Source organism: Narcine bancroftii, chromosome 1, assembly GCF_036971445.1.
Source record: "Narcine bancroftii isolate sNarBan1 chromosome 1, sNarBan1.hap1, whole genome shotgun sequence".
NCBI classification, from domain to species: domain Eukaryota; kingdom Metazoa; phylum Chordata; class Chondrichthyes; order Torpediniformes; family Narcinidae; genus Narcine; species Narcine bancroftii.
This window is the reverse complement of record NC_091469.1, coordinates 207,584,428-207,610,569: the sequence shown is the minus strand read 5'-3', so window position 1 is coordinate 207,610,569 and position 26,142 is coordinate 207,584,428. Positions and strand designations below refer to the sequence as shown.

General features: G+C 43.5%; 2 protein-coding genes across 14 annotated transcripts in view; both read left to right on the top strand.

Annotated features, from left to right (window-relative positions):
- The window catches only part of sec16a (SEC16 homolog A, endoplasmic reticulum export factor), a 142,415-nt gene extending 129,651 nt beyond the window's left edge, over window positions 1-12,764 (top strand). For 3 of the 6 annotated variants that reach the window (XM_069889803.1, XM_069889772.1, XM_069889755.1), the window contains 9 exons: window positions 1,002-1,052; window positions 2,358-2,531; window positions 2,987-3,058; window positions 4,108-4,164; window positions 7,474-7,591; window positions 7,928-8,062; window positions 8,704-8,792; window positions 9,169-9,225; window positions 11,600-12,764. In XM_069889803.1, the coding sequence (XP_069745904.1) occupies window positions 1,002-1,052; window positions 2,358-2,531; window positions 2,987-3,058; window positions 4,108-4,164; window positions 7,474-7,591; window positions 7,928-8,062; window positions 8,704-8,792; window positions 9,169-9,225; window positions 11,600-11,668 (822 nt within the window). In that variant the 3' untranslated portion in view covers window positions 11,669-12,764. The remainder of the gene's footprint in view (window positions 1-1,001; window positions 1,053-2,357; window positions 2,532-2,986; window positions 3,059-4,107; window positions 4,165-7,473; window positions 7,592-7,927; window positions 8,063-8,703; window positions 8,793-9,168; window positions 9,226-11,599) is intronic. The other 3 variants (XM_069889765.1, XM_069889783.1, XM_069889794.1) reach the window with 3 other exon arrangements.
- Window positions 12,765-13,833: 1,069 nt separating this feature from the next.
- Window positions 13,834-26,142, top strand: part of LOC138738787 (zinc finger protein 774-like) — a 56,994-nt gene continuing 44,685 nt past the window's right edge. The window contains exons 1-3 of one of the 8 annotated variants that reach the window (XR_011341770.1): window positions 13,861-13,897; window positions 23,038-23,134; window positions 23,817-23,966. Coding sequence is in view for 3 of the 8 variants with exons in the window: in XM_069889725.1 (XP_069745826.1) it covers window positions 19,464-20,378 (915 nt within the window). In the remaining 5 variants the exon portion in view is untranslated. The other 7 variants (XR_011341773.1, XM_069889725.1, XM_069889717.1 and 4 more) reach the window with 7 other exon arrangements.

The window sequence follows — 26,142 nt, the reverse complement described above, 5'->3', positions numbered from 1 at the left end:
AGGAGCATGATGTGTTGTCATTTTGCAGTTTTTGGGGTGTAGATCAGTATTCTATACTCTGCCTTGGAGGAGAGCCAACTATTCTTAATTTTGTGCAAGTTTCATGTGCATTAATAGACCCTTTTGGATGATGTCCTTTTCCCCAACCTGTATCAACAAGTCCGCTTGATCTTGGTGCAATAATCCCGGAGACCATTGGGGCGTCTAGGATACAATGCAGCGGAGTATACCCTGGAGCCCAAACCTCTAAGCATCCAATTTATTAGCATAATTTATCTTATTGAAAATTACACTATTTTAAATTGGGATTTTTTTCTGATTTTCCACAGGACTACACTATGGATGAGGGGAGACCTCATGGACTCTGTCCAATTCTATTATTTTCTAAGGGTCCTAATCCTGCTTCTCTAATAATAGATGCAGATTTTTCCTCCTTATTAAATGCTGGGACTATCTGATTTGTAGTTTACTATTTCATCTCACTTTTTTTGCAAAATACATTCATTGTTTCATTGATAAGAACTGTCCAAAAATCACTTATGCCCTATCTCCATAGCCTTGTCTTTCAAAGCTTTGAGCGATATGAACATGGAATTCACTACCATAGGGATTAGTAGAAAAAAAATTATAAATACTATTCTAAAAGAGGTGACCACAAGGAGGAAGGAAATATAAATGACTCTGGAATTGTATGAGGGAAGGCAGGAAGTGGAGGAGTGTAAACTCAGCACTATTTGGACTGGATCTTTTTCTGTGCTCTGTCATGTGGAACCTGCTCCCATCTCTTCGAAAGAAAGTGAGATTTGCTCACAGCTATCCTGTACCTTACCTAGATATCATTTAACATGGAAGCACATCAGTAAATATTTGACCAAATGCATGATGCCCACAAAGTCACAGTCCTGGTCAAAACATGAAGGGCATCTAATTGTGAAAATAAACTTGTTTAACTATCCATGTAGCAATGAAAGGTTAACAACACTGCACGTTTGTGTCTGAAGCAGGCCCCAGGAAGAAGATCAAGGTCAGCATCTCAGTCATCTTTGCACATGGTACGCAATTTCTCAATGTTAAGGTTCTGGTGCTTCCATTTAAGATCGGTGCGCATTTGGTGAAGGTTCTCTCTGCCTTGGCCTCTCTTGTGCTCTGCCTTGTACACACACTTTCTTTCTCTTTTGTGTGTTTATAATCATTCTTTGCCATCTATTCCTCAATATTTGCAGCCACATCGTTCATTCTTCCTTGGCTGACCAATTTTGCTCGTATATCCAATCACTAGGCCAGTTTAAATCCCAGTATTTTTGGCACATTAATTGCAAATGAGAGAAAATACAGCTGGGTATGTGTGCTAAGCCTTCTATTGAGTGAACTTGTCCCATTTTCATGCCACACTGTGGTAACATCAGTACCTCTCCTTGGGTGGATTACTCTAATATCACCAAACAGTGCAAGATTCCCACAGATTCACCTTCCCTGTGAGGCTTCAAAAAATATTTAACGTAGTCAATGAAAGGTAACTTTTTTTGGAGCAGTGGGAGGCTGGTGTCAGTAAAACTGGTTGTGGCCTTTAAATAATTGTCCCACACTGACTGTAAGCAACTGATCCATGCCAACTGGGATTATTCCATCACTTCCACCAACAATCTTGGTGGCTTTGGAGTTTAATATGAAATTGTTGTGTTTGTGCTATCTGATAACTAAGTACACCTTTCAGTTTGCTACCCCTTTTCAAGTGGGGACACTGCATTTCTAACCTCCTGATGCACTCATTTTCGACACTACAGGGAATGATAATGGAGTTTTTGCCAAAACTTGTTCTCTCAAGGATCTCTAAACCTAGATGTTGGGGAGGAAAGTGATAATGCAAAACTTGGGAACAAAGTCCAAAGTTGTCTCTAATATTGCTGCATAAATGCAAAAAAATCCTGCATATTTATAAGCTGCTATTTGTCTTTTATCCTTGTGGATTAACTTTGTACAATGGAGTCATTGTATTTTGTCAAAATACACGAAGGCATTTAGCCTTTTCCACCTTTCATTAAACCTATATCTTAGTTCCATTTATCAACCATAATTTTGTAATCCAGAATAACCACTCCTTTCCTTGTCAAAAATCTATCATTCTAGTTTTCAGTTAATCCCCATAACTTTCTCAAGGATATAGAAGTGCAATGGAATGATTTGAATACAGGTGGAGGCTGGTCACTGAAGCATCACTCTAGCTTGCATTCAATTTAGGTTGCCTCCTGGTTTGCTGATGGAGTTTGGTGAGTTTGGCTCCTGGTTTGCTGATGGCTGCTAAGAATTTGGGTTCCAAACATCCTTTGCTGTTTTGATGCTGGTTTGTCTTGTTTCAGCCATATGGGAGACGCTCACGAACAACCTCGGAGTCATCTAACCATAGCATGGGTCGAGAGAGGCATCGCTCAGCAGCTAACCAGTCAACACTTCTGCCTCAGCCAGAGGAACTTGCCAGCACAACACTGAAGAAAGAACCAAAACAGGAGCAACCTGAGAGCAAAAAAGCCAAGGTAAAAAAGCCAGTGAATTATAGTTTCCCCACTCCAGACAGATGATTACATTGAAGAAGGACTCAAAGGCTCAAAATATTAGTTGTATCCCTTTGCTTTCAATGGGCGCTGCATGACCGACTGAGTTTCTCCAGCACTTGTGTATTGTACAGTAAAACCCATGGTATCCAGAATTCAAGCAACCAGTAAAAAGAATTGAGGAAAATACATTTTTTAAATTAATATAAATAAGAATAAAATAATAGGTTAAAAAATGCAAGTTTAAAATTGTAAAAATGAATGTTCTCTGAAGAAAAACATAAACCTTTGGTGAAGATTGGAGCAAATATTCAGCCAGTGGAGAAATTCAGGCATGTTTACTTGACTGTTACTGAGACTGCTGCCACTCCTTCCAGGATGGGCACTTGAAAATGTTTTCATTTTAAAATGACGCTGGTTTTGTTTTTCTATCTCAGGGTGGTTGGCTTAGCTGGTTACGGCCTGGCAGGAAGAACGAAGCCCACTTACCAGATGACAAAAATAAATCGGTGAGTGGTTGTCCAGCCAGTGAGGATGGGGAGAGATGGGTGATAATTCTTCTAATGTCTTCAAGAAGAGGTTCTAATATTCTGGCCTAGGCTACAGTTGCAAGCTTGGGGATTGAGCTTGGGTGAGGAAAGGGCATTTAGCAATTAGGGAACGACCCCTGAGGAAGTTACGCTGTGGGAGTTGGTAAGTGGCTTCACTCTTAGAGCAGCCGGCAAAAGGAGATGGGGAGGAGTGGGGACAGAAAGGGTTTTGGAATTGAGAGGGCAAGGGAGGGGGGGTGTGTGAGTCAGACAGACTGAGTGAAGGAGGGAGGTGAGAGGTACAGGTACACAATCCTTTATCCAAACATCTAAAATCCAGAAAGCTCCAAACACCGGCAAGTGAGGAGAGAGACAGCAGCGCAAGTCGGGCGGGCAAGGGGGAAAGACCGGCAGCGCGAGTCGGACGGGCGAGGTGGGGAGACCAGCAGCGCGACTGGGTGGGGGTGGATACGGCAGCACAATTCGGGTGGGCTAAAATCTGGCTTTCCAAAATCCAGAAAAATCCAAAATTTGGAACTCAAGGATCAATGAGTAGTGGGAGATGAAGGCAGTCAGAGGCAAGGTGAGGGAGATGAGTGAGTAGGAGGAGAGAAAGGAGCTGGCGGGGAATTGAGAATTGTAAGATTGTCTATTCATTCAGTGGTGGTTAGAGTGAATGTATGTTTGTGCAAGTGAAAGTGCGTGATTGTCCATTCTGAGGGACTGTCTTGGTACATGATCTTTAGGATGGAAGTGGATTCTGTGAGGGAACACTAATCATGATGGTGTCTTTGTAATTTTGTGTTTTTTTTGCCCCCAGAATATCTTTTTTGCTTAGAATGGCTGCATTAGTGTTGGGCATGGACAGATTTGGATGATTGCAATTTTTAACCTTTAAACTGACAGCATGGCCTCTGGGTGTGACATACACGAGAGAGAGAAATCATTCACTCAGTACCTCAGTGAGCTTTGGTGTGGAGAAATAAAAGCTTGAGAACTAAGCTTTTTGTCTTTGGTCTTGTGCATAGATTGTGTGGGATGAGAAGAGGCAGCGATGGGTGAACTTGAACGAACCAGAGGAGGAGGTAAGCATGTGACAATTGGCTGGATGCTTTTGTTCAGTTTTGGGGTATGGGCATTTGCTAATCCCCTGCAAAGGTGGTGGTGAGCAACTACCTTGAGCTTCTGGAAGTACTTCTATTCAACAGGCCAATTCAGCATGCAGTTAAGACTTGACCACTGTTGTATTTAATGAAATCATACATGTGATCACAGTTGGCAATATTCCCTGGAGACATGAGTAAACCAAATGGGTTTTTAATGATACAATTTAAACTGAATTCACTCTGCTTGTGATGTGAATAAAAATTGAAATCTTTTAAATGTTATTATCATGAGTAATCTGAAGTGTGATCATTAATATTCATTCCCACTGGGCAGAAATCGCATGAAGAGCTTTCAGTTGTGCCACTGTCTGCTGAGTGAACAGATGTTCACCCTGGTGTCAGTCGGTCATATTACTATTGGTCTCTTCGTTAATTGGACCAGGAAAGAGGAAAATCCAATTGGGGTCTGCTTCTGGTTGATATTTATTGGTGACAGTTGAGAACAAGATGCAAGAAGGCTGTAAATTGCACAGTTTACGTACCTGAGAGTCATCTGTGTTTGGGGTAGCGTAAGTAGGACGGAGAAGTTGGAGGAGATGTGTTCTGAGAACCAACTAAATGTGATGGGTAGTTGCAATGATAGCTGTTTGTGTGCATGACCTACTGGCTTTGGAAGTGGTGCAGAAGAAATTCACCAGGTTGGTTCTAGAAATGAAGGTGCTATCTTGTGAGGAGAGATTGCGTAGCCTGATATTATATCTTTGGAGTATATAAGGATGAGGGGCGGAATCTTATATACATATACAATTCTGAAAGGGATATATAAATTGAAGCAGGGAGGTTGTTTCCACTAGCAGGTCAGACTAGAACTGGGAGACGTGGCCTCAAAATTCAGGGGAGGAGATTTAAGACACATAGGTGGAACTGATTTTCCCAGAGAGTAGTGAATAGGTTGAATTTTTGCCCAAGGCTGTGTCATTTAATGTATTTAAGATGTAGATTTTTGAAGAATAGGTTTATGGGGAACGAGTGGGTGAGAATGGAGTGTTACGTCACAGACCAAAAGCAATAGAAATTAGCCAAGACGGTGTTATTTTTATTATTCATTACTAATAATATACCACCTTAATCTAACTTATCTAAACTTCACCACCCAACCATGCACGAAATAGACTTGAATGTATGTGATACCCAAAACCATGACAGCTTAGACACAATTCTGGAAAGTCATTCCAAAGTTAGACTTAGACATCCACTGTTGACACGAAGACTCTTAAACTGATGTAAAGAAGTAATTGCAAACGAGGTGGAAGAGACTGCTGAAAAGTCACAAATCCTGGTCGAGTTGCTTCCAGAGCAAATGTCCTTTCAGACGAATGGTTATCATAACTTCCCTATCGTGGTGGATCCAAAACGTATGACTTCCATGAAGCTGCTAGAAACCCTGGAAAGTGTCAATCAAAATAGCCAGCGCAATGGTCACAATCCAATGAAGCAAGTCTACTGTTTCCTTACCTAAACACAGGTCAAACAAAATGACCTTTCCTCTGCTCATGGTGGGATTCAATAATTCTGCTTCAAAATGACCTTTCCTTTGGTCAGAGTGGGGTTCAATAATTCCCCTTCAAAATTACCTTTCCTTTGGTCACAGTGGGGTTCAATAATTACCCTTCAAAATGAGCTTTCCTTTGGTCACAGTGGGGTTCAATAATTCTCCTTCAAAATGACCTCTCCTTTTGACACAGTGGGATTCAATAATTCCCCTTCAAAAATTACCTTTGGTCACAGAGGTGTTCAATAATTCCCCTTCAAAATGGCCTTTCCTTTGGTCACAATGGGATTCAATAATTCTCCTTCGAAATGACCTCTCCTTTTGACACGGTGGGATTCAATAATTCCCCTTCAAAATGACCTTTCCTTTGGTCACAATGGGGTTCAATAATTCCCCTTCAAAATGACCTTTCCTTTAGTTGCATTGGGGATCAAAAACTCTCCTGTCAGGGAGAAACAAACTAATTGTCCATTTTGACACAGAGCTGCTCCAGTTCCTTCAGATGGTGCCCAATATTGTTCCTTTAACAATGGCAGCTGATCACAATTGTGCCTCTCATGCGGCTCTTCCCACCTGTGTCCCTGGAAAAGCAACACATTTCCTCTTCTCTTCAAAAGTAGCCAAGTTGGTGCATACTGCATGAGTTGTTTTCACCTCCAGTCTCTCCAAAGCTGTGCAGGATTGCAGCTTGATTTGCTTTCTCTTAAAATGACAGTCACATAAAATTAAATGGCACCTCGTAACAGGAGGAGCAGCTTCAATGTTTCAGATGGCCAATCCCATCTCCTATCTCTCATGTTCTTTGACGAGGAAGAAAGGTGCAATACACAAGTGCTGGAGAAACGTTGCAGGTCACTCAGCATCTCTTGGAAATAAATGATAACTGGTGTTTCATGCTTGAGCATCAAGGTATGAGGGGAAAAGTGGGATGGGGGCAAGAAGTTAAGTGTAGATATGGGAGGGCGGGTATAAGAGTAAAATGCTGAGAAGTGATTGAGGAAGAGAGGTGGTTGCTTTGCACGACAAGAACAAGATGTGTGCTATTTGGGATCAGTCATAAGGCCCATCTACACTTGAGTGTTCAATGTGTTTCTTTGATTTGTGCATCTCCATATTGCACATTTTGTAAAAGTTGATCGCAAGTTGGATGTCAAATAGCAGCAGATCTGAGCTTTCACTCCGCTGCTCTGCACAGCAACAGATCCACTTAACACTGATTACGTTTTTTATTTTGTTAATCTATCGTAAATCACAAATTTATTAAATTATTTTTTGATTTTAAAATTTAGTTTTTAAATATCAATGTACAATAAAACCTCTGGTATCCAGCACCTATGGGGATTGGGAGATGCTGGATAATTGAATTTTATGGTTGCTTGAGACTGCATGTTGCGTGATTTGCGAACCAATGGTGAGGTGCACCAAATTTAAACCTGTATTTTTAACCTGTTTTTTTTGCCATTTGTTTGAATTCTGGATAATAGAGGTTTTACTCTATATCAGATTCATTTGAAACTGTTTCAACAGCATTTCAAAGTCCATCTGTACAATACTGGAATGGGGCTACAAGTTCGAACATCAGCTGCCTGCCCCACTCCCAGAAGAACTGGGGTTTAGTTGAGCCATGTGGCCTAGCCGAGAATGGGAGAGCTAATTTAAACAATGTTTCCCCATCTGAAGTGTGGTGAGTTGGCATTTGCCCAATGATTGACATAACATTGCTTGTACTTCTGCAGAGCAAGCCTCTCCCACCACCGCCGAGCCTGCCCGTCGTTACCCATTCTTCAGGTTCCACTCCCTCATCCACCCTCACGGGTAGCCCTCCATCTGTCAACATGTTCTCCAGGAAAGCAGGTGAGATTTTGGATGAAGACCTGTTTTCCATTGTCTTCCTTTGGTAGACTCGATTAATTGCTTGACTCTTGTTTCTAGAATATAACATTTCTTCAGGTGTTGAACACACTTAAAGTAATTTTGAAGTGTATTCATTGTTGTATTGTCAAAAAACTGGCAGGCAATTTTGTCTAGACTGAGTCCCTGGTGGAAGATTAGGGTTTTGGACAGGATACAGGGAGAGATGACAAAGATTTAGGTTTTTAATCCTTTTAGAAAATGTTCCCATTCAGAGAATTATCTCAGTCCTGCTACATTAATTTTGTTTTCTTCCCTCTGTCCCTGTCCCAAAAATAGGTACAAAAGCTCGTTATGTGGATGTACTTAATCCCAGTGGAGTCCGGCCAAATGGGGGTGTCCCTCCTCCAGTTGACCTTTTTGCCCCTCTAGCACCGATGCCTATCCCCAGCAATCTGTTTGTGCCGATGCCAGGTATGATCCATTTCTACTTGCATGTAACTGTTAGGGTATCTTGTCTCCAATCTCAGGCATCCCTTCGCTGCCCTGAAATAGTGGACTTTCCCAGCGAATGCTTGCATCTTTCCAAAAAGCAGATGATTTACAGTTAGTCAAATATTTAGAAATGCAGGGATTGTTTGGCTTCAGTATTTTTTTGAGTTAAATACAGTAAAGCAAGATTTCACATATTAAATTTTGATCTATTTTTAATGGTTAAACGTTAAGTATTGGTCTAGAGTGAGAACTTTTCCTGCATTAGAATAAAAAGGTATTGTGGTAGATTTTACATCTGTTCGACAAAGTCCACTGTTTTGTATTTATCCCCCAGTGCTGCGTTACCTCGGTACTGAATTATCAACTTGAATCCCCAAGACAAGAATAGTACCCACACCTGCAATTGAGAAAAGTAGGAGAGGTTGCTTTGAAAGTGCTTTTTAATTGTAAAATCTAAGTGTATCCAATGTGGAAAATCTCTGGGCTTTAAAGGTGAAATTTGGAGCTTCCACCTTGTTATTGACGCTCTTGTATCCAGGTTTTAGGATGCACTTGAAACTGTCTGGGCCACTGCTGCTTGTCATACCTAAACTCATGCCCCTGTTTGTCATGTGTTGTAGCTGAGGGAGCTCTATCTCCTGAAGGAAAGCCAGCAGAAACTTCACAGCCTGTGGAACAGATCAACTCTGAGGCAAATTCACAAGCCCAGGTACTGCTTTGCTCTTCATTCAATGTGCAGCTCAGCTCATCTGGTTCTGCTACAAGTGCACTTTCACAGATCCCTCAGCATATTCTTCCATTCCTTTCACCCTCATATTTATCAAGGTTCCCCTTAAATGCATATGTGCTGTTTGCCTTGGCTCCCTGTTCCACATTCTTCCTTCTCTCTGGGTAAAAATGCTGTCCAAATTATTTATTGGTGATTAAGACCAAATCCAACTTGTGCTTGTCACAGAGAGTGGAAATGTGTCATAACTCTCTTCATAATTTTAAAAATCTTATTTTCTTACTGTGAAAAGTAAAATTCTGTAAAAATTCCTGTTGTTGCGATGCAAAGTGTTTTTTTAATGCTCACTGTTTTGTAGGGCCCTCCTCCTGCACAAGGAACTGTTCAGTTTTACAATCCTGCTCAGTTTGTCCAAGTAAGTAGTTTGATTTTAGATAAAAACAAGTTGTGCTTTAGCACCTCAGCCATGTTGGTCCAGAAATGAATGTGTGTTTTGGATTCCTGCAAACCATTCCATTGCAAGCATTTAATGTTCAGTTTCAAGAGAGCTTTGCATTTGAATTACAGTAAAACCCCTGGTATCTGACACCCATGGAGATTAGGAGATGACGGAAAATTGGATTATATGGTTGCTTGAGGCTTCCTCTTACAATGTCCTAATTAATACATCTGCATTAAGAATGCAGATGTAAAAGACAAAAATACAATCTGTACTTACACGGAACAAACTTCACTTAGATGAATATGTTATGGGCCCAGAGGACCCCAAATCCCAGCAGCAATAGAAATTCACCAAGACGAATGGTAACTTAAACAAAAGTGGTTTTTAATTTCCTTTAAACATTAAAACAGGATCAAACTTTCACTTATTGCTATTAACCTAACTTAACCCCCTTTTAATTCTAAGCGCTCATGTATGTACTGTGTATAAGTTCAGAAAAGTTCTTTGCTTCACAGTCCAATCTCACTTCTCACTCCTTCAAGTTCACCAGTATCAGGCAATTCTTATACTGTGCACAGAATTGAACATGTATGAATTTTCACCAAGCTCTGGTGCTTAAATGATTACTGCTCAGGAAGGTTTGTGTTGGTTTCAAAGAGAGATTCGGCGCTCGTTGGACACACAAACTGATTTACTTCCATCAGTCACTTCAGTGTCTTGCAGAAGAAATTTGCCCCATCAGGGTTTTCCAAGTGATAACCTCTTCTTCCAGGTGAAACACTCTAGCCAGCCATTTCCTCTTGTATGAGGAAACCTAACCCTAACCCTTAACCCTAACCACAAGAGTTTTCAACAGGCTGAACTCAGAACTCGCAACCCATCTTCAAAATGGGGTTTAAACAAGCTGCCTTCTTCCAAAGTCAAACTGAATTTTCTCTCTCTTAAAGAAAACCTGTTTTGTCTTTGTTGTCTCTCTGCTTGCCAAACCACACGACCTTCTTAGTACAGCAAACCTCAACCAGACAGATTGCAGCACTAGACCCAATCTTCTGAGCCTGCTCATCTGTTGCTTTCAAAACAATAATCCATTTACACTACTTTTGAAATTCTTTAGCAAAGCTATCTCATTGTTTTATTGTCGTTGCAAAGGCTCTTGGTGCCTACATGACTGGCTTCAGTCAAGCTCTTGCATTTTAAATGAGATCTGTTTTGTGAAGTGACCTACACTTTAAACCGCATAATCTATCTCCTTTAAAAACATATCTATATACAATATAAAATATAATATATCTATCACAAATGTATAAAATTTAAAGCATTTTAACTTTATTTTCAGTCATATTCTTTGAAAACATGTTACCATCGCTGTATCTGCAAGTTTCTCCCCCTGCACAGAGCCTCTTCAAAGATGAACAATAACATTATAATTAAACCTTCTTCCCCCAACTTTACAGATAAAGCCTCTAACTGGGGTGACTCTTACTAAGTAAGGATAAGGAGGCACTTTAAGAGAGTCACCCCCACAGCGAACAGTAGCAACCAGCTCTTCATCCTGGGTGAACCCATTGCTGTTTTACATAACTTTATTCAAACAGCTGCTATGAGCAAAGCTCGACCAAGGCCCTCTGTCGGCTGAATAATTGCTCCCATCTTCACCAGAGGTTTAAGTGTTATTTCAGAGAACATTTACAGTTTTAAACATTCCTGTTTTTACCTGTTATTTTATTCTTATTTATTTTAACTTTTAAAATTTATTTTCCTTTTATTTGCTGGTTAATTAAATTCCATACACCAGGGGTTTTACTGCTTAACTTTTCCTTATAAAAGTCAATCATCCTACCTTGGCCAAAAGACCCATCAAGGCTTTTTCCACCTTATATCCTTTGTAGACAAAGACCTTTTTGTTTTGAATATTTTATTTTTGATTTTTTTTTTCAAAACTGTACATAATAAAATCTTCAATAGCACAATACATTAAACTTTTCTAATGAACAACAGAATCAAAAAGTTCCCTCCCTCCCCCCTTCCATGCATAGAGATCCACAATGACAATTTCTGGGGTTTTTGGGGAGGGTTCTGGATAAAAGATATCTTAATTAAATTGTTAAATCTTTACCTTGTGTTGTCTCCAGATAAATTTTTTTCTCTGTCCACCCTTTTCAGGCCCTTTCATAATTATCCACCTCATTTCTTTGTTGCATTGGCTGTATTTGATGAGTCAATGAGAAGGAGCTTTGCTTTGCTTTGAACCTGTGATGTTTCTGTCCAGGGAATATTTGAAAAAATACAGTGTGATGACACCCTCCATCTCTTGTTACTAATTGATAATTTTACCTCTGATTTCCAGCCCACAGCCAGCACGACAGCTGCTAGACCAGGACGGTTTGGGCAAAGAAAATATCCAACGTTAAAATAAAAAAAAATGTTGATCAAACCCTGAAATAAGTAATATTGTGGTCTGGATATTTGCAAATACAAGTGATTAAACCAGAATGATGTACATTTGAAATCATTAAATTGTGAATGCTCCGGACTGAACAGTTTTTCAGCTACAAATCTCTCAAAAGGTGCCAAGGGACTGAAAATGAAGCTGAACAAAATACAACACATCTTCCAGATATACCCAGTTAAATAAAACCAAGCCCAGAATGGGGGTGAGGGGAGAGGATGCTGCAGCCACAAGGCTTATAGTCACATCACATTGTGATTTTAAAACTTGTATCTTTTGAATGTGACCATGTCTACCATGTAGTCAAATTGGCTTAAACTGATGTTGGCAGACCCAGAATAGCCCAGCTCAAAATTCTAGCTGTAACATTGGTTTTGAATGAGCAAAGTGTATTTGGAAAGTTTTTTTTTTGAAGGGTGAAGGTATCCCCATGAAAGGGTTATTGAATAGAAATGATAAAGGATTGTCTCTGACCATTTGTATTTAGTTAATATATAAGGCTGTTGTAAAGGAGTACTGTATAGCCAGATCCACATGTTGTACATGATACTTTAAAATATCTGGAGTACTGTGTGAATAAATTTTAGCAGATGTAATATAGAAGTTCTCTATCTCTCTCTCTTATTCTGGAAGATGACATGACAGGGCATGGGAGGGGGTGGTTAGAAATGTTGTACTCTGAGACGCCTGGAGGAGGGTCCTCAAAATATCAGCACCTCAAATTCAACAGTATTCTGTAAGTGATGTGTCTCTATGTCAGGCAGTGATAGATAAAATCACCATGAAAATGCAGTGCAACTTTGGAATCATGATGTACAGAATGAAATCAGCTGATTTAATGCCCTTCAATGTGATTTACCCACCTGACTACCCAAATCCACTGTGTTTTACTGTATACCAATCTATTTTTTTTTCTTTGATTCCAAAGAATTGGTTCCTCTTGTGAAGACTGCACAATAACTAAATTCAGAGGCTTTCTTACCTAAGGAGTTTATTTTCTTATGTTTTAAGGATGCATACTGTAAAATGAAATAAAATATTTTGCGTTCTGGAACACTTTGAACTGTTTGCCGGGACTGTATTTTGTTATAAGACTTCTTTAAATGCAGTGGCCCTGGGAATAGGAAAACAAATACACCCTATCTTCCATCTGTTAACCTGCTAACTTGGATCAAGTCAGGGAGAAAATTTGAGTCTGATTCACTAGCATCAGGCGATTCAGCAATGAGAAACCATGATTCAAAAATATTTCATAAGGTCTGATTGGGAATTTTGGTGCTGTATGCTTGACAAAAGTGGAATAAAGGGGGGCATTGAATGAGAACCGATATAAAGGAGCAAATATTAGTCATTGTGCTCCTAATGCTGAACTATTCTGAGCAGTAGAATTTGTTTGATGGTTCTAGACTGAACAATTAAAACTTCAGATGCTAGAAATATGAAAATGCGGGAAATACTCATCAGGTCAAGCAGCATCTTGGATAGAAAGGTTGCAACATGCCCAGATGCATAAGATGAAGAAACGGCACCTTGTTTTCCATCTGGCCATGCAGCAGGCTTCCAGACAACATCAAATTCTTCTGCTTTCTCTGTCGGTATTAAAACTAGCTGGTCCGACTGTCTTCTCTCCTGAGCAGGTCCCACTGCCTACCAATTTGCAGCAATCTTTGCCGATAAGATTGAATCCATCCACTCTCCATCACCAGATCTGCAACCAATGAACTGGATTTCCCTCTTTTCTCATTCTGGCAAAGGATCGATTTCTCACTTGACCTGGTAATTCTGCCATTTTCTGTTTCAATTAAGACCTTTCTGGACAACAGCATCTCCCTCAAACAGTCCAATCAATCTAATTTCCCCAAGTTATTTCATTTTAATCTATTTCTGTGTGGTTGCTGCTCCGAGCACCCATCGACTCTAGTGGTCATTTAAAATAGCCATTTAATCTACCACTTTTGGGATATGGTAGGAAACCACAGTGTCCACAGGAAGCACGTGGCAAGATGGCGTAGGGAACAGACGTGCAGGAGCGGGAGCATGGCGTTGGTGTTACCCAGAAACCCTCACGTCCTAGAATGGACCGTATGGATGAATGGGAATCCAACGCGCAGGCGCCGAGACCCGAAAGTGGTGGATGGGAGGGGAAGATGCGCATGCGCCGAGAGGATCAGCGACCCGAGGACAGGCAGCAGGGAGGTGAGCTGTGCGGTTTGTGGGATTAAGCGGGCCTGAGGTCCGGCCTGTGATGCAGCACTCGGGGAAAGCACCGCGGAGCCCTGGCCAGTCCCGGTTCCCCCTTCCCCTCCCCGGCCGCGCTGGGAGGTGAGGATTTTCCTGCGTCTGACGCCCGGTTTAGGGGCTGAGGCAGGGGCGCATACGCATTGCTGGGTGTCGTGAGTGATGGACCGGTTTCCAGTTCATGGGAATTGTGGGTAAAAAGGCAGCCATGATTCATAGTACTGGGGCTTAGAAAACACAGGTTGGAGAGACCAGGAAAGAGTTTAGATGCTGGAATCTGGAATAATCACCCCCCCCCCCCCCCACCACCCCCAACGGGGGAAGCTCTTGGCATCTGTGGAGGCAAAACTTTCAATGGAGACCCACAGGAGACTTCAGATTCTGGAATGTGAACTGGGGGAACTCAACAGTTCAAGAGGTAAAACAACAATCTATACACACTGTTTGAAGTAAAAACACACAGCTAGAGAAACTGAGCAGATCAAACGGTGCAACTTGTATAGCAAAGGTAAAAATACATAACTGACTTTTGAGCTCTACAGGGTATGGAAAAATATCGTCAGGTGTCTGAACAAAAGAGTAGGGTGGGGGGAAGTGTGGTCACAAAGGCAGGTGGTAATAGGTGGAGAAGGGAGGGAGGGCACAGCAGCAAGCAAAAGGAGGAGGGATGGCTGAGTGCAGGGGGAAGAAGAGAACAGGTTTGCAGAAATCAGGAAAGTTGATGTTAATGTCATCTGGCTGGAGAGTGCCCAGATGGAAAATCAGGTGTTGTTCCTCCAGTTTACGGCTGGTCTTGTTGGGATAGTACACAAGGCCATGGACAGACATGTGAGTAAAGACACAGAACTGAAATGGTTGGCTGCTGGGAAGTGTCTGTCACTGGTACTTAATATGGTGAGGTTGGTATTGTTGTGGAGGGCAGAGTGTTCAGAGGAAGTATGATTTGAATATGAGAGGGGAGAGGTAAAGTTGAGACGGTTGATCCGGAGTGGGCAGATGGTCAGATGAGGTGATCAAGCAGCAGCAGAAGGAGAAAAAGGATGGTTCCAGTTTCCAGCACAAGGTCCTCATCAACACTGAGGAAAGTTAGTACAGAAGCAGTGTAACTTGGGCTGGGTGTGGAGTGAGACAGGGGGCTTCCTCGCAGGATTGGTAAACCAGGCAGAGGTGACATATCATGGCCAGAGACAGATGTCAGACCAAGGGAGAGGAAGCAATAAAATCAGATTGGACAAGTAGGGGAAACGAGGGTAGAGTGCGAAGACGAGTTCACTTTTGGTTGCCTCATTAGAGGAAGGACGTAGATGCTTTGGAGAAGGTGCAGATGAGATTGACCAGGATGTGACCTGGATTGGAAACCATGTCATTGGAAGTGAGCTTGACAGAGATGCCATGATGAAGGATGAGAGGGATACAAGATTATGAGGGACTTGGACAGAGTGGACACCCAGTATGTTTTTCCTGTGGTGACAATAGCAAATATCAGATGACATTGGTTTAAGGTGAGTGGAGGAAAGTTAAGGGGAGACTCGGTGCTGGGAATGCTTTGCTCTGGATCGTCATTGAAGCTGGTACAATAGGGACGTTAAAAAGATGTAAGAAAATAATAGAGGGTTACAGGTATGAGGGAGGGAAAAATTCAGATTGTTGTGGAATAGGTTAGCACCATATTATGGGCAGAAGGGCCTGTACTGTGTGTAATGTTCTATGTCTCAGTTGATGTTTCTAGTTAATGCACTACATCAGGAGTGAGAGGGAATAAGAAAGATTGCCAAAATATAGCTGAGTGTGGGGGGAAGGGGGGGGGGGGGCGTGGAGTGGAGAGAGAGAGAGAGACTCTTGTTGTGGTTACTGAAACAGCCCTTCCAGAGGATGTAGAAGTGTACACTGGTGAAACCAAGCATAGGATAGAGCTCTGTTTGCAATATCCACCTTGAGTTTCTGGTTTCTTGAATATTTTAATTCTTATTCCCACTCCCCCACCAACTTATCTGTCCTTAGCTTTCTCCATTGCCTTTGAGAGGTTTACATGAATTGGAAGAACTGGGCAAACACAGTGAATGGTGGGGATCTGCTGTAGAAAAGAGATGTCTAGGAATATAGGCACAGACTACACTGAAAGTGGGGTCACAGGTAGATAGGGTTGTAAATCAAAGTATTGAGTATAGGAGTTGGGATGTTATGGTGAGGCACAAGACATTGGTGAGATCACATTTGGAGTATTGCATTCAGTTTTGGTTATCTACAGGAAAGATATCCATAAGATTGAAAGAGTGCACATAAGATTAAACAGGAGTGTCAGAGAATGAGGAATGATTTGATAGAGGGATGCAAAGTTATGAGGGGTAGAAATAGAATAAATGCAAGATGGCTTTTCCCATTGAGGGTCGGTGAGACCAGAACTGGAGGACATGGGTTAAGGGTGAAAGGCAAATGTTTAAAGGAAACAATGGGGCGAAATTCTTGCAGAGAGAGAGGTGAGAGCGTGGAATTAGCTACCAGCTAAAGTGGTAAATGTGGGCTTGATTTTGATACTTAAGACAAGGATGGATAGTTACGTGAATGGGAGGGGTATGGAGGGTTTAAGCTTCCGGTTTTCTGTCTGATAGGCTCATAATTCCCCTCAAACATTTTTCTAACTTGTCTTTTCCTATCTTGCTCCAATGCTACCGTAAAGGAGATAGAATTAAGACCACTATTCTCCCACTAATAGATCTGACACTTGACCAGTTCATTTCTCAATACCAAATTCGGCGCTGACTGTAAGGAATTTGTCCATTCTCCCCGTGTCTGCGTGGGTTGCCTACAGGTGCTCAGGTTTCCTCCCACCCTTCGAAACGTCCTGGGGATTGTAGGTTAGTTGGGTGCAATTGTGCTGCACAGACACATGGGCCGAAAGGGGTTGTTACCGTGCTGTATGTTTAAATGATAGCAGGGAGAGGTTTAATGAAGCATTGGTGAAAGCACTGCCTTGGGCTCCATATCCAAGGAAGGGTGTGTTGGTTAGTATTGGAGAGGGCCCAGAGGATGTTTACAAGGATGATCCCTGGAGTTACGGATTTTCATAGAAAGAGAATTCAAGGCTCTGGGATTGTGCTCGCGAGGGTTTAGAAGAATGAGGGCGGGGGTCTCATTGAAATCCATGGAATACCGAAAGACCTGGATATAGTGGATGTGGAGAAAATATTCTCTGTGGTGGGGGAATCTGCGACCAGAGGAAACAGGGGAATTACTATTAAAGGGGCAGAGCATAAATTAGCCTGTTATGCCGATGACATTTTAATATATTTAGGGCAACCAACATACACTTTACTTAAATTGATGCAATCCTTTGAACCATATGGTCAATTAACAGGATACAAGGTTAACATAAAGAAAACCCAATTATTATTCTCATATAACTCTAGTCCACCAAGAAAGTGGATATCTTTGGGCATGGCATAAGGTCTGTTAAATATTTGGGCATCATTATGCCAAAAAACCTGACAAATTAATAGAATGCAATTATTTGCCTATATATAAAAAAATTAAGATATTATAAGATGGAACTTAATTCATTCTTTTAATCTCAGTTCAAGGATTGAATCCATTAAAATAGATATATTGCCCAGACTATTATATCTTTTTCAGACCCTACCAATAGAGATTAAACAAAATTGATTCAATGAATGGGATAAAATATTATCAAGATATATATGTCAAGGTAAAAGGCTAAGTCATAAATGGTGTGTGTATATGAGTTGGATTTCATGCCGAATAAAGTGGATATGAGATTTAAGGGCTGGACAGCTATAGGAATAACAGTTCTTTGTAATATAATGAAAGAAGGAAGACTATTCAGTTTTTGAGATGCTTGAAGAGAAACACTTATTAGAAAAACAAGACGTATTGGTATTTGCAGATGCCACATTATGTTAATAGGAGATTTAAAAAACATAACTAAGACAAGTACATGTTCAATAGAACTATTTAGAAAAATGTATAATTTAGATAATGGTAGTAAAGTCATTTCAAGTCTTATCAAATCTTAAAACACACTAGAGCTCATATATTAAAAGAATGAAAAAAGGAAGGAGGGAGAACTCTACCTGAGGAAGAATGGACAATAATATGGAGGTATTCATGGAAGTGACCAGTTCACAGAAATGGAGGGAGTTTGGGTGGAAAAACCTGACAAGATATTTTTTACACCCTCTCAGAAATCCCACTGTGACAGTAACCTCCCTGATTGCTGGAAAAATCGTGAAAATCCAAATGCAAACCATAACCATATTTTTTGGGACTGCCCTGTAATCAAAGATTCCACAAGACATTTTTAAATGTGAAATACCCTTTGAAAGTAAGACCATACATTTTGGGCATAAGAATGGTTGAAAAGAGATAAATATTTAACGAATATACTGCTGGTGGCTGGTTAAAAGACTTTTTACCCAGAAACAGTTATCACAGGGGAGCCTAATCTTAAATGCATGGATAGGAAATTATAAAGGACATTTATAAAATGGAGAAGGTAACAGCATCTGTTCGTCGTAAGTTGGAACAATTTCAGTCATACTGGGGGAAAATGGTTTAATTACAGTTTGACCTTATTCTTACAAATCAATGATTATGTTGTTAACAAAAATCCCTCCCTACTTGTATATAGTTTTCTCTTTTTCCTACTCTATAAGTGTATACCTCAGATAAATTTGTGGAAAATCATGTCAAATATGAATACATGATATATATGTATAATATCTGAGCCTCATTTTATGGAAATGTTTGTTTAAACTTTAAAAAAAATTTAAAAAAGAATTCTGAAAGGCCTGAATATAATGGACGTGGAGAGAATGGGGGAGTCTGCGACCAGAGGACACAGCCTTGGAATACAGAGAGGAGGAATTTCTTCCCCCAAGGGTTGGGGGGGAGAAGGCCGGAGAATGGGGTTGAAAAGGAGAAAAGATCAGCCATAATGGAATGGCAGGGCAATTTGATGGGCTGAATGGCATTAAGTCATTACAGGCAGCATCCGTGAACTTTGCAGTATCGGGAGAGGTTTCGTCATCTGGATTTTAAATCAGCCTGTGTGTAAGGCAACCCCAGCACCTAGTGCCCAGCCATCACTCTCCCCGCCTGTATTTCCAAGGTGGGGTTTGTTCGCCGCCCTTGAAGCACCCGATCAATGGCTTCTCCAACCACAATTCCCTACACTTGCCAAAGGGCTCTGCAGCTGCCATTCTGAACACCACGCATGTGCCTTCCAGCGAAGTTGAAGATGCATTCTGGGTAAGGCGCTTGCCAGAGACCAAAAGTGATTCATTGCCGGGATCAGAGCATTGCACTGGGTCCTGGAATGGAGGGCTCCCATGGTTTTGGGGCTTGAACGCCCGGCTAGAGGACACTTCTCCTTGGGTCCCAGCCTCGGTGTTGATTTAAGCCACTGATCAGCTGTCTGGGACTTCCATCGGGCTGAGCACGCACTGTGCTCCCCAGATTGGGACTGCATTGATTTATACCTTGGTTACGCCATCTCATCCCCACAGTGATGAACCTGCTTCAGTGCTCCGTCTGCGGGAAGAACTTTAAAAGACCGAGTGACTTAATGAAACACCAACGGGTCCACACTGGGGAGAGGCCATTCACCTGCCCTAAGTGCAACAAGGGGTTCACCCAGACCTCCCACTTGCTGAGGCACCAGCGTGGACACACAGGGGAGAGGCCATTTACCTGCCATGTGTGTGGCAAGGGCTTCACCCAGACCTCCGACCTCCTGACCCACCAGCGGGTCCACACTGGGGAGAAGCCGTTCACCTGCCCCGAGTGTGGGAAGGCCTTCACCCAGACCTCTAGTCTGCGTATGCACCTGCTGGTCCATACTGATGAATGGCCGTTCGTCTGCTCCGAGTGTGAGAAGGGCTTCACCAGCAAGTCCAACCTTGAGAATCACCGGCGGATGCACACCGGTGAGAGGCCTTTCACCTGCCCTGAGTGCGGGAAGGGCTTTACTAGGTCATACAACCTGCTGATCCACCAGCGGGTCCACAATGGGGAGAGGCCATTCACTTGCCCCAAGTGTGGCAAAGGCTTCAGCCAGTCCTCCCGCCTGCTGACCCACCAGCGAGACCACACTGGGGAAAAGCCATTCACTTGCCCCAAATGTGAGAAGGGTTTCACCGACAGGTCCAACCTTGAGATACACCAGCGGCTCCACACTGGGGAGAGGCCATTCGTCTGCCCCGAGTGTGGCAAGGGCTTCACCAAGACCTCCCACCTGCTGACCCACCAGCGGGTCCACAGCAGGGAGAGGCCATTCACCTGCCCCGAGTGCGGTAAAGGCTTCAGCCAGTCCTCCAACTTGCGGAAGCATCAGCGGATCCACACCAGGGAGAGGCCCTTCAGCTGTGGCAAGAGCTTCAACAAGTCAACCGGGCTTTTAAATCATCAACATGTCCACAAGTGAGCTGGATTCTTTTACTCATCCGACCCTACACCTCTGTTATTCTAACCAGGGTTGGACTGTGTCCACCATCCCATCCCCGTCCAACTGATCTTAACGGCCTCTGTAACTGTCCTGCAGATTAATGTACTTGGCACATGCCAAATAAATGACCTGGACCTCAAACATCTGGCATGTTGTCTTGAATAGCGAGGACTGGACTTGGGCTTTAATTAGGATTATTTGAATAGTCTTTCTGCTATTGAACCACAGAACAGCACAGAAACAGGTCACTTGGCCCTTCTATTCTGTGCTGAACTATTATTCTGCCCGGAGGGGGCTGGGGGGAGTCAGAATTAGGGAGCCTGGCCATTCGGGGAGCAGTACCGAGGAGGTGGGGGCGGGGGTGGTGGTGTAAGAGTCTGGAAGCCTTTGCCACAAGTGGAAATGGGTGTTTCGTAAACTGTCATTTGGAAACTCAAGAAGATTGAATGTTTTCCAAATCTAGGGGTATGGGGCGCGGGTGGGCATTCGGAGTTGGGTCATGGATCAGCCTCGATGGGTCATAATGTTGTGCAATGCAGAAAACAGGTCCTTCGGCCCAGCTTGTTCATACTGCCCCACTTGGCCCACATCTTGTTGCACCCTTCAGATCCATGTTTCTGATATACGTCTTTTAAGTTTACCCGCTTCTATGACTTCCTCTGGCAGCTCATTCTACGTATCCACCACCCCCTGTGTAAAGTTAAATAGGGGAGTCTGCAGACGCTGGTACTGTAGACTGTAGACCGATACTGGATTAACTCAGCAGGTCACTCAGGGTATCCAACGTTTTGGACCTGGGCCCTTCATTGAGGCCTGAGCAAAAATCAGGCAGTCACCTGAATAAGAAAGAAGAGAGGAGGGAGGAAGAGATAGGTGGAGGAAACATGCCAACAGGAGAGCAGTCATAGGTGGATACAGGTGGGCGGGAAGAAGAGAAAAAAAACTGAGGCCTGACAGGGGTAGTTCTCTGGAAAGGAGAATTGGGAGCTGGAGGAAAGGAAACTGGGAATAGGGAAAGAGAGAGGGACTCAGGGGAAGGGTTTAATGGAAACTGGAGAAGTCAGTGTTAATCCCATCTGGTTGGAAAGTGTCCAGGTAACCTCGGTTTGACAGTGCACAAGGCTATGGACAGACATGTGACTGTTGGAATGGGGCCTAGAAATGAAATGGTTGCTGACTGGGAGGAATTTATTATTTACAGCAGACAGAATGAAGATGCTGAACAAAATAATCATCCAGTCTCTGATATAGAGTCCACATCGGGAACAATATATCTCTGAGTCACGGTGTGCCCCCCACCCCCCCCCCCCCCGACCATGGATCTGTTGTGAATCTTTCCCCTCTTGCCTTCAATCACCACCCTCCAGTTTTAGATTCCCCTACCCTGGGGAAAAGATGATGACTGATGACCTTCTCCATGCCCTTGGTGATTTTATACATCTCCACAAGGTCCTGCCTCCCTCAGTCTCCTCTGCTCTAACCTCTCCTCACAATTCACAAGAAATGTTAAATCTTTTTTTTTACTTTGGCTCATTCAGCCTCATTTGAAGCAATTCCTCCACAGTTCCGCAATTTTCCATTGCATTTCCTTTGGAACGCAAGAGGGGCGCACAGTGGGCGTAGTGGTTAGCCCAATGCCTTTACAGCACCAGCGATTGGGACCAGGGTTTGAATCCCGTGCTATCTGTAAGGAGTGTGTACGTTCTTCCCGTGTCTGTGGGTTTTCCCCGGGGGCTTCAGTTTCCTCCCACTGTTCAAAACATACTGGGATATGGGTTAATAGGGTGTCAATTGGGCAGTACACAGGCTCATGGACTGAAAGGCCTGTATGTCTAAATTTAAAAAATACATTTTAAAATTGGAGTCTGTGTGCATCTCCCTTTGCTGCAGCTACTCCTAGACTGATGCCACTCACTGCATGCAAAGGATTCTCATTCCAGCCCCAATCATTTTGCAGCCAACTCTTTTGGTTCTTCTCCCTTGCATCAAATGGGAATTTCTCTGCAAGGTCCACGTCCTACAACAGGATTGCACCACCAGATACACCTTTCCCCTCCCCGTTCTGCAGGGACTGCTTCCTCTGCAACTCCCTTGCCCGCTCGTCCCTTCCTTGAGAGCCGCCCCTGTGACTCTACCAAATTCTACACCCACATCTGGCTCGCCACTGAAACAATCGTCACTACACTCGTGATTCTGCAAAGCCTCATCCACTGCATCCGGTGTTTACGCTGGGGCCTCTACACTGGGGAGACTGGACGCAGCCTGGGAAATTGCTTTGTTGAGCACCTTCCCTCTGCCTGCTGCAACAGCAAGGACCTACCATGTCAATTCCATACACCATTTCCACACTGACCTGTCCATCCATGGCCTCATTTACTGCCATACTGAGGCTGCCCACAAATGGGAGAAACAACACTTTAGACACTGCCTCGACAGTCTCCAACCAGACAGTATGAATGTCGATTTCTCCAATTTCCTTTAACACCCTCTCCCAGATTCTCTCTTCCCCATCCCTCTGGCTCTCTTCCAGCTCACTACCCCCATCCTGTCTGATCAGAGAGCTGCATTTCTGTTTTACGGCTGCAGTATAAAGTCCACCATGTGGTCCAACTTGATCTCTTTTTTTCCCATCGAGAAGATCCCTGGGTTCCACTCTAGATTGGAGTGGAAGATGCTGGAAGATCATTTGTGAGGGGTCCGCTCCAGGTTGTGGACCGTGGGTGATGCCGTAGGAGGTAAAGATATATTCCTGACATTTCGGGCCTGAGTCCTGTGTTTTTACTACAATTACAGCATCTGCAGACTTTTGTGTTTCATTTGTGTTCCTTTACTGATTGACGTGTAGTACCTGCTTGTTGTACAGGAGGTGAAGGGTATTGTTCGTTTGACCCTTGCTTCGCAATTGGGAGGTGTGATTATTTGTGATTAACGAGTATCCGATTTGTGTGTGTCTGTATGTGTGTTCCCCGTTGTAAATTCTATAGTTTATTGCTTCTTAAACCCTTCCAACATATTCCCACCTTCACACCCCTCTGTCCTCTTCCCCATCACTTCTTAGCTTTCTGCCCTTCCACTCGAATCCACCTGTTAACCTGTTACCCCTCCCCCTCATTTTCCATTGCCCCACACACCCTCTTACTTGCTTTACCATCTCTCTGGTCCCTTTCCTTCTCTCTCCCCACCCTCCAGCCTCCTTCCCTGTCTGTCACCCAGACCTTCCTCCAACTCCCCACCCCCTGCCCTTCCTCCAATCAGAATGCACCTTTCTCAGCCCTCTGTCCCTTTACTCCCTCTAGACTCTTTTGCTTCTTTCTCCTGCCACCTGTCACCTGCCAGTCCATGTATCTTCCCCACCCAGCCCAATTCTCGGGTGAAAGGTTCCTGCTCAAGACGTCGACTGTCAATTTTGTTCCATAGATCCTGCCCGATCCACTGAGCTCCTCCAGCACTCTATGCTCTGCTCCAGCTTTCCAGCATTTGTGGACTTCTCGTTTGACTCCCTTCACTACTGGTCCCCTGTGTTGTTTTGAACATCTTCAATCAGCGGGTGGTCCCAAGTTCACCCATGTGAGTCCACAGCTCTTGCTTGAAATCTCATCCAGAGAAAGTCCACCTCTGATGCTCCACCTTCCCCTCATCCCTCTTGCTAGATTCCCATGTCTAAGTTTCGGGAATTGGAAAGAACGTCCAAACCTTGGACCCCACAGGTGTGAGTGCAGGCACTGAGTTCAAGTTCAATATCACCGGACTATGCGTACAATCAGATGAAGCAGAAACTTATTAATAAACATCAATATAATACATAACAAACTTAGAATGGAGAAAATAATAATGTTTGCTGCCAATGTTTGATCTATTTGACAGAGCCAAAATTTAATAAATTATGTAAATTATACTTAAGATTGGAGGAATATTGGAAAGTGCCAACAAGACACCCATTTTAAATGGCTGATGAATGAAATAAAATATTTAGGGATATGTGTAGATAATAATTAATTTCTATGAATTGAATTATTTACCTTAAGAAAATAGGAGATTTGAATAAGTGGATGATTCTGCCTATAACATTATTGGATGGTGTTAATTGTGTTAAAATGTATATATTCCCTAGAGTACAATACTTATTTCAAATATTACCAATAATGTTACCAATGTAGTGCGTGCTTCAGCAGGGCGTGAAAGCAAGGCACTGATATGAGGTGAGTACAGTTGATACTAACTTTATCAATGGTTCGCCCTGCCTTATTTAGGCCCGCTGGGCCCGATTGTTACGCCGCTTCCGACAGAAATTATATCACCAGCTTTCAGGCCGTGGATAGGCCAGCGTTCCCGCCAGTGCTCACTGTGAGGCCAGCAGATCGTGAAGAAATCTGATTTAGTTGGTATGCCACATTCGGATGCCATCTTGTGTGTCGGGGTGCCCTGGACCGCCACACGACCCATCGCCCCCTCGCCCCCGAAACAGCAATCCAGACTCTGTCCTTGGTTTTGTGCGGCCTGCCTCTGCGGCATGAGAATGGCGGGTTGATCGGCTGGCTAGTGTCCCAATGTGCTGGTCAATAGTAAATGTTTCCTCCTTGCCGCTGATGTCCAGCACACATGTAATCCCGTTATGCCTGACCACCCGGTATGACCCCTTGATCCGCTACTGCACCACTTGCCACACGAAAACATGTACAGCAGCTTCTTGGGTCCCTGGGGATGAATGTCCTGGGTTGGCCCATGCGCTGAGGGCTGTGTCAGGGCCAGAGTGTTGAATCATTCTCTCTTGAGGGCTGCTGCTGGTGTTCTGTCTGTTTCTCTGGTGGTAGCCAAGAAGTTCCCAAAGATAACCAGGGGCACTCCATACACCATTTCAGCTGCTGAGGCATTGAAATCCTTGGGTGTGGTCCAGATTCCCAGGAGGACCCACCGCGATTCATCGACCCAGTTCGGATCGTTGAGTCAGGCCATCAGCGCCGCTTTGAGGTGCCTGTGGAACCTCTCCACCAACCCATTGGCCTGGGGATGGTATTGCCATGGTGTGGTGGAGTTGGGTTCCCAGGAGGCTGGCTAAGGCCGTCCTTAGCCCTGAGGTGAATTGTGCACCCCTGTCTGATGTCAGGTGCTCCAGGACTCTGTGTTTATTAGGGCTCTGGCTCAGGTCTCTGTTGAAATTTCTATCCGCGAGAATGCATCCGGCCACCTTGTGAGACGGTCCATCATCGTCAACAGGTACCATGCCCTCTTGACACCGGCAGGGGACTCACAATTTCTATGTGCACATGGCTGAATCTCCTTCATGCTGGTTCGAATGTTTGGGAGTGGTGGGCGCACCTTAACATGTGTCTGTACCTTTGATATTTTGCAATGTGTGCAAGTTCTGGCCCATTGTCTGACCTGCTTGCAGGGGCTATGCCAGACAAACCTGCTGGCTACCATCTTGACAGTGGTTCTGATGGCTGGATGTGCACTACATCAAACACCGGTCATCTCCATGCCGCCGGGATGATGGGACGAGTCTTGATGGTCAAAAAGTTGCAAAGGAGGGTCTGGTCGCTGGGGCTGATGCAGATGTCCTTCAGTTTGCATCTTGTCACTGCCGTCCTGTATGTGGTGATGCTGGGGTCCATCTGTTGTGCCTGGGTTAGGGCTGTGTAATCGATTCCTTGGACAGTTGTCCGGGACAGTTTGTCGGCCACCACATTGGTCTTCCTAGCTATGTGCTCTATATCTCTGGTAAACTCGGATATGTAGGGTAGGT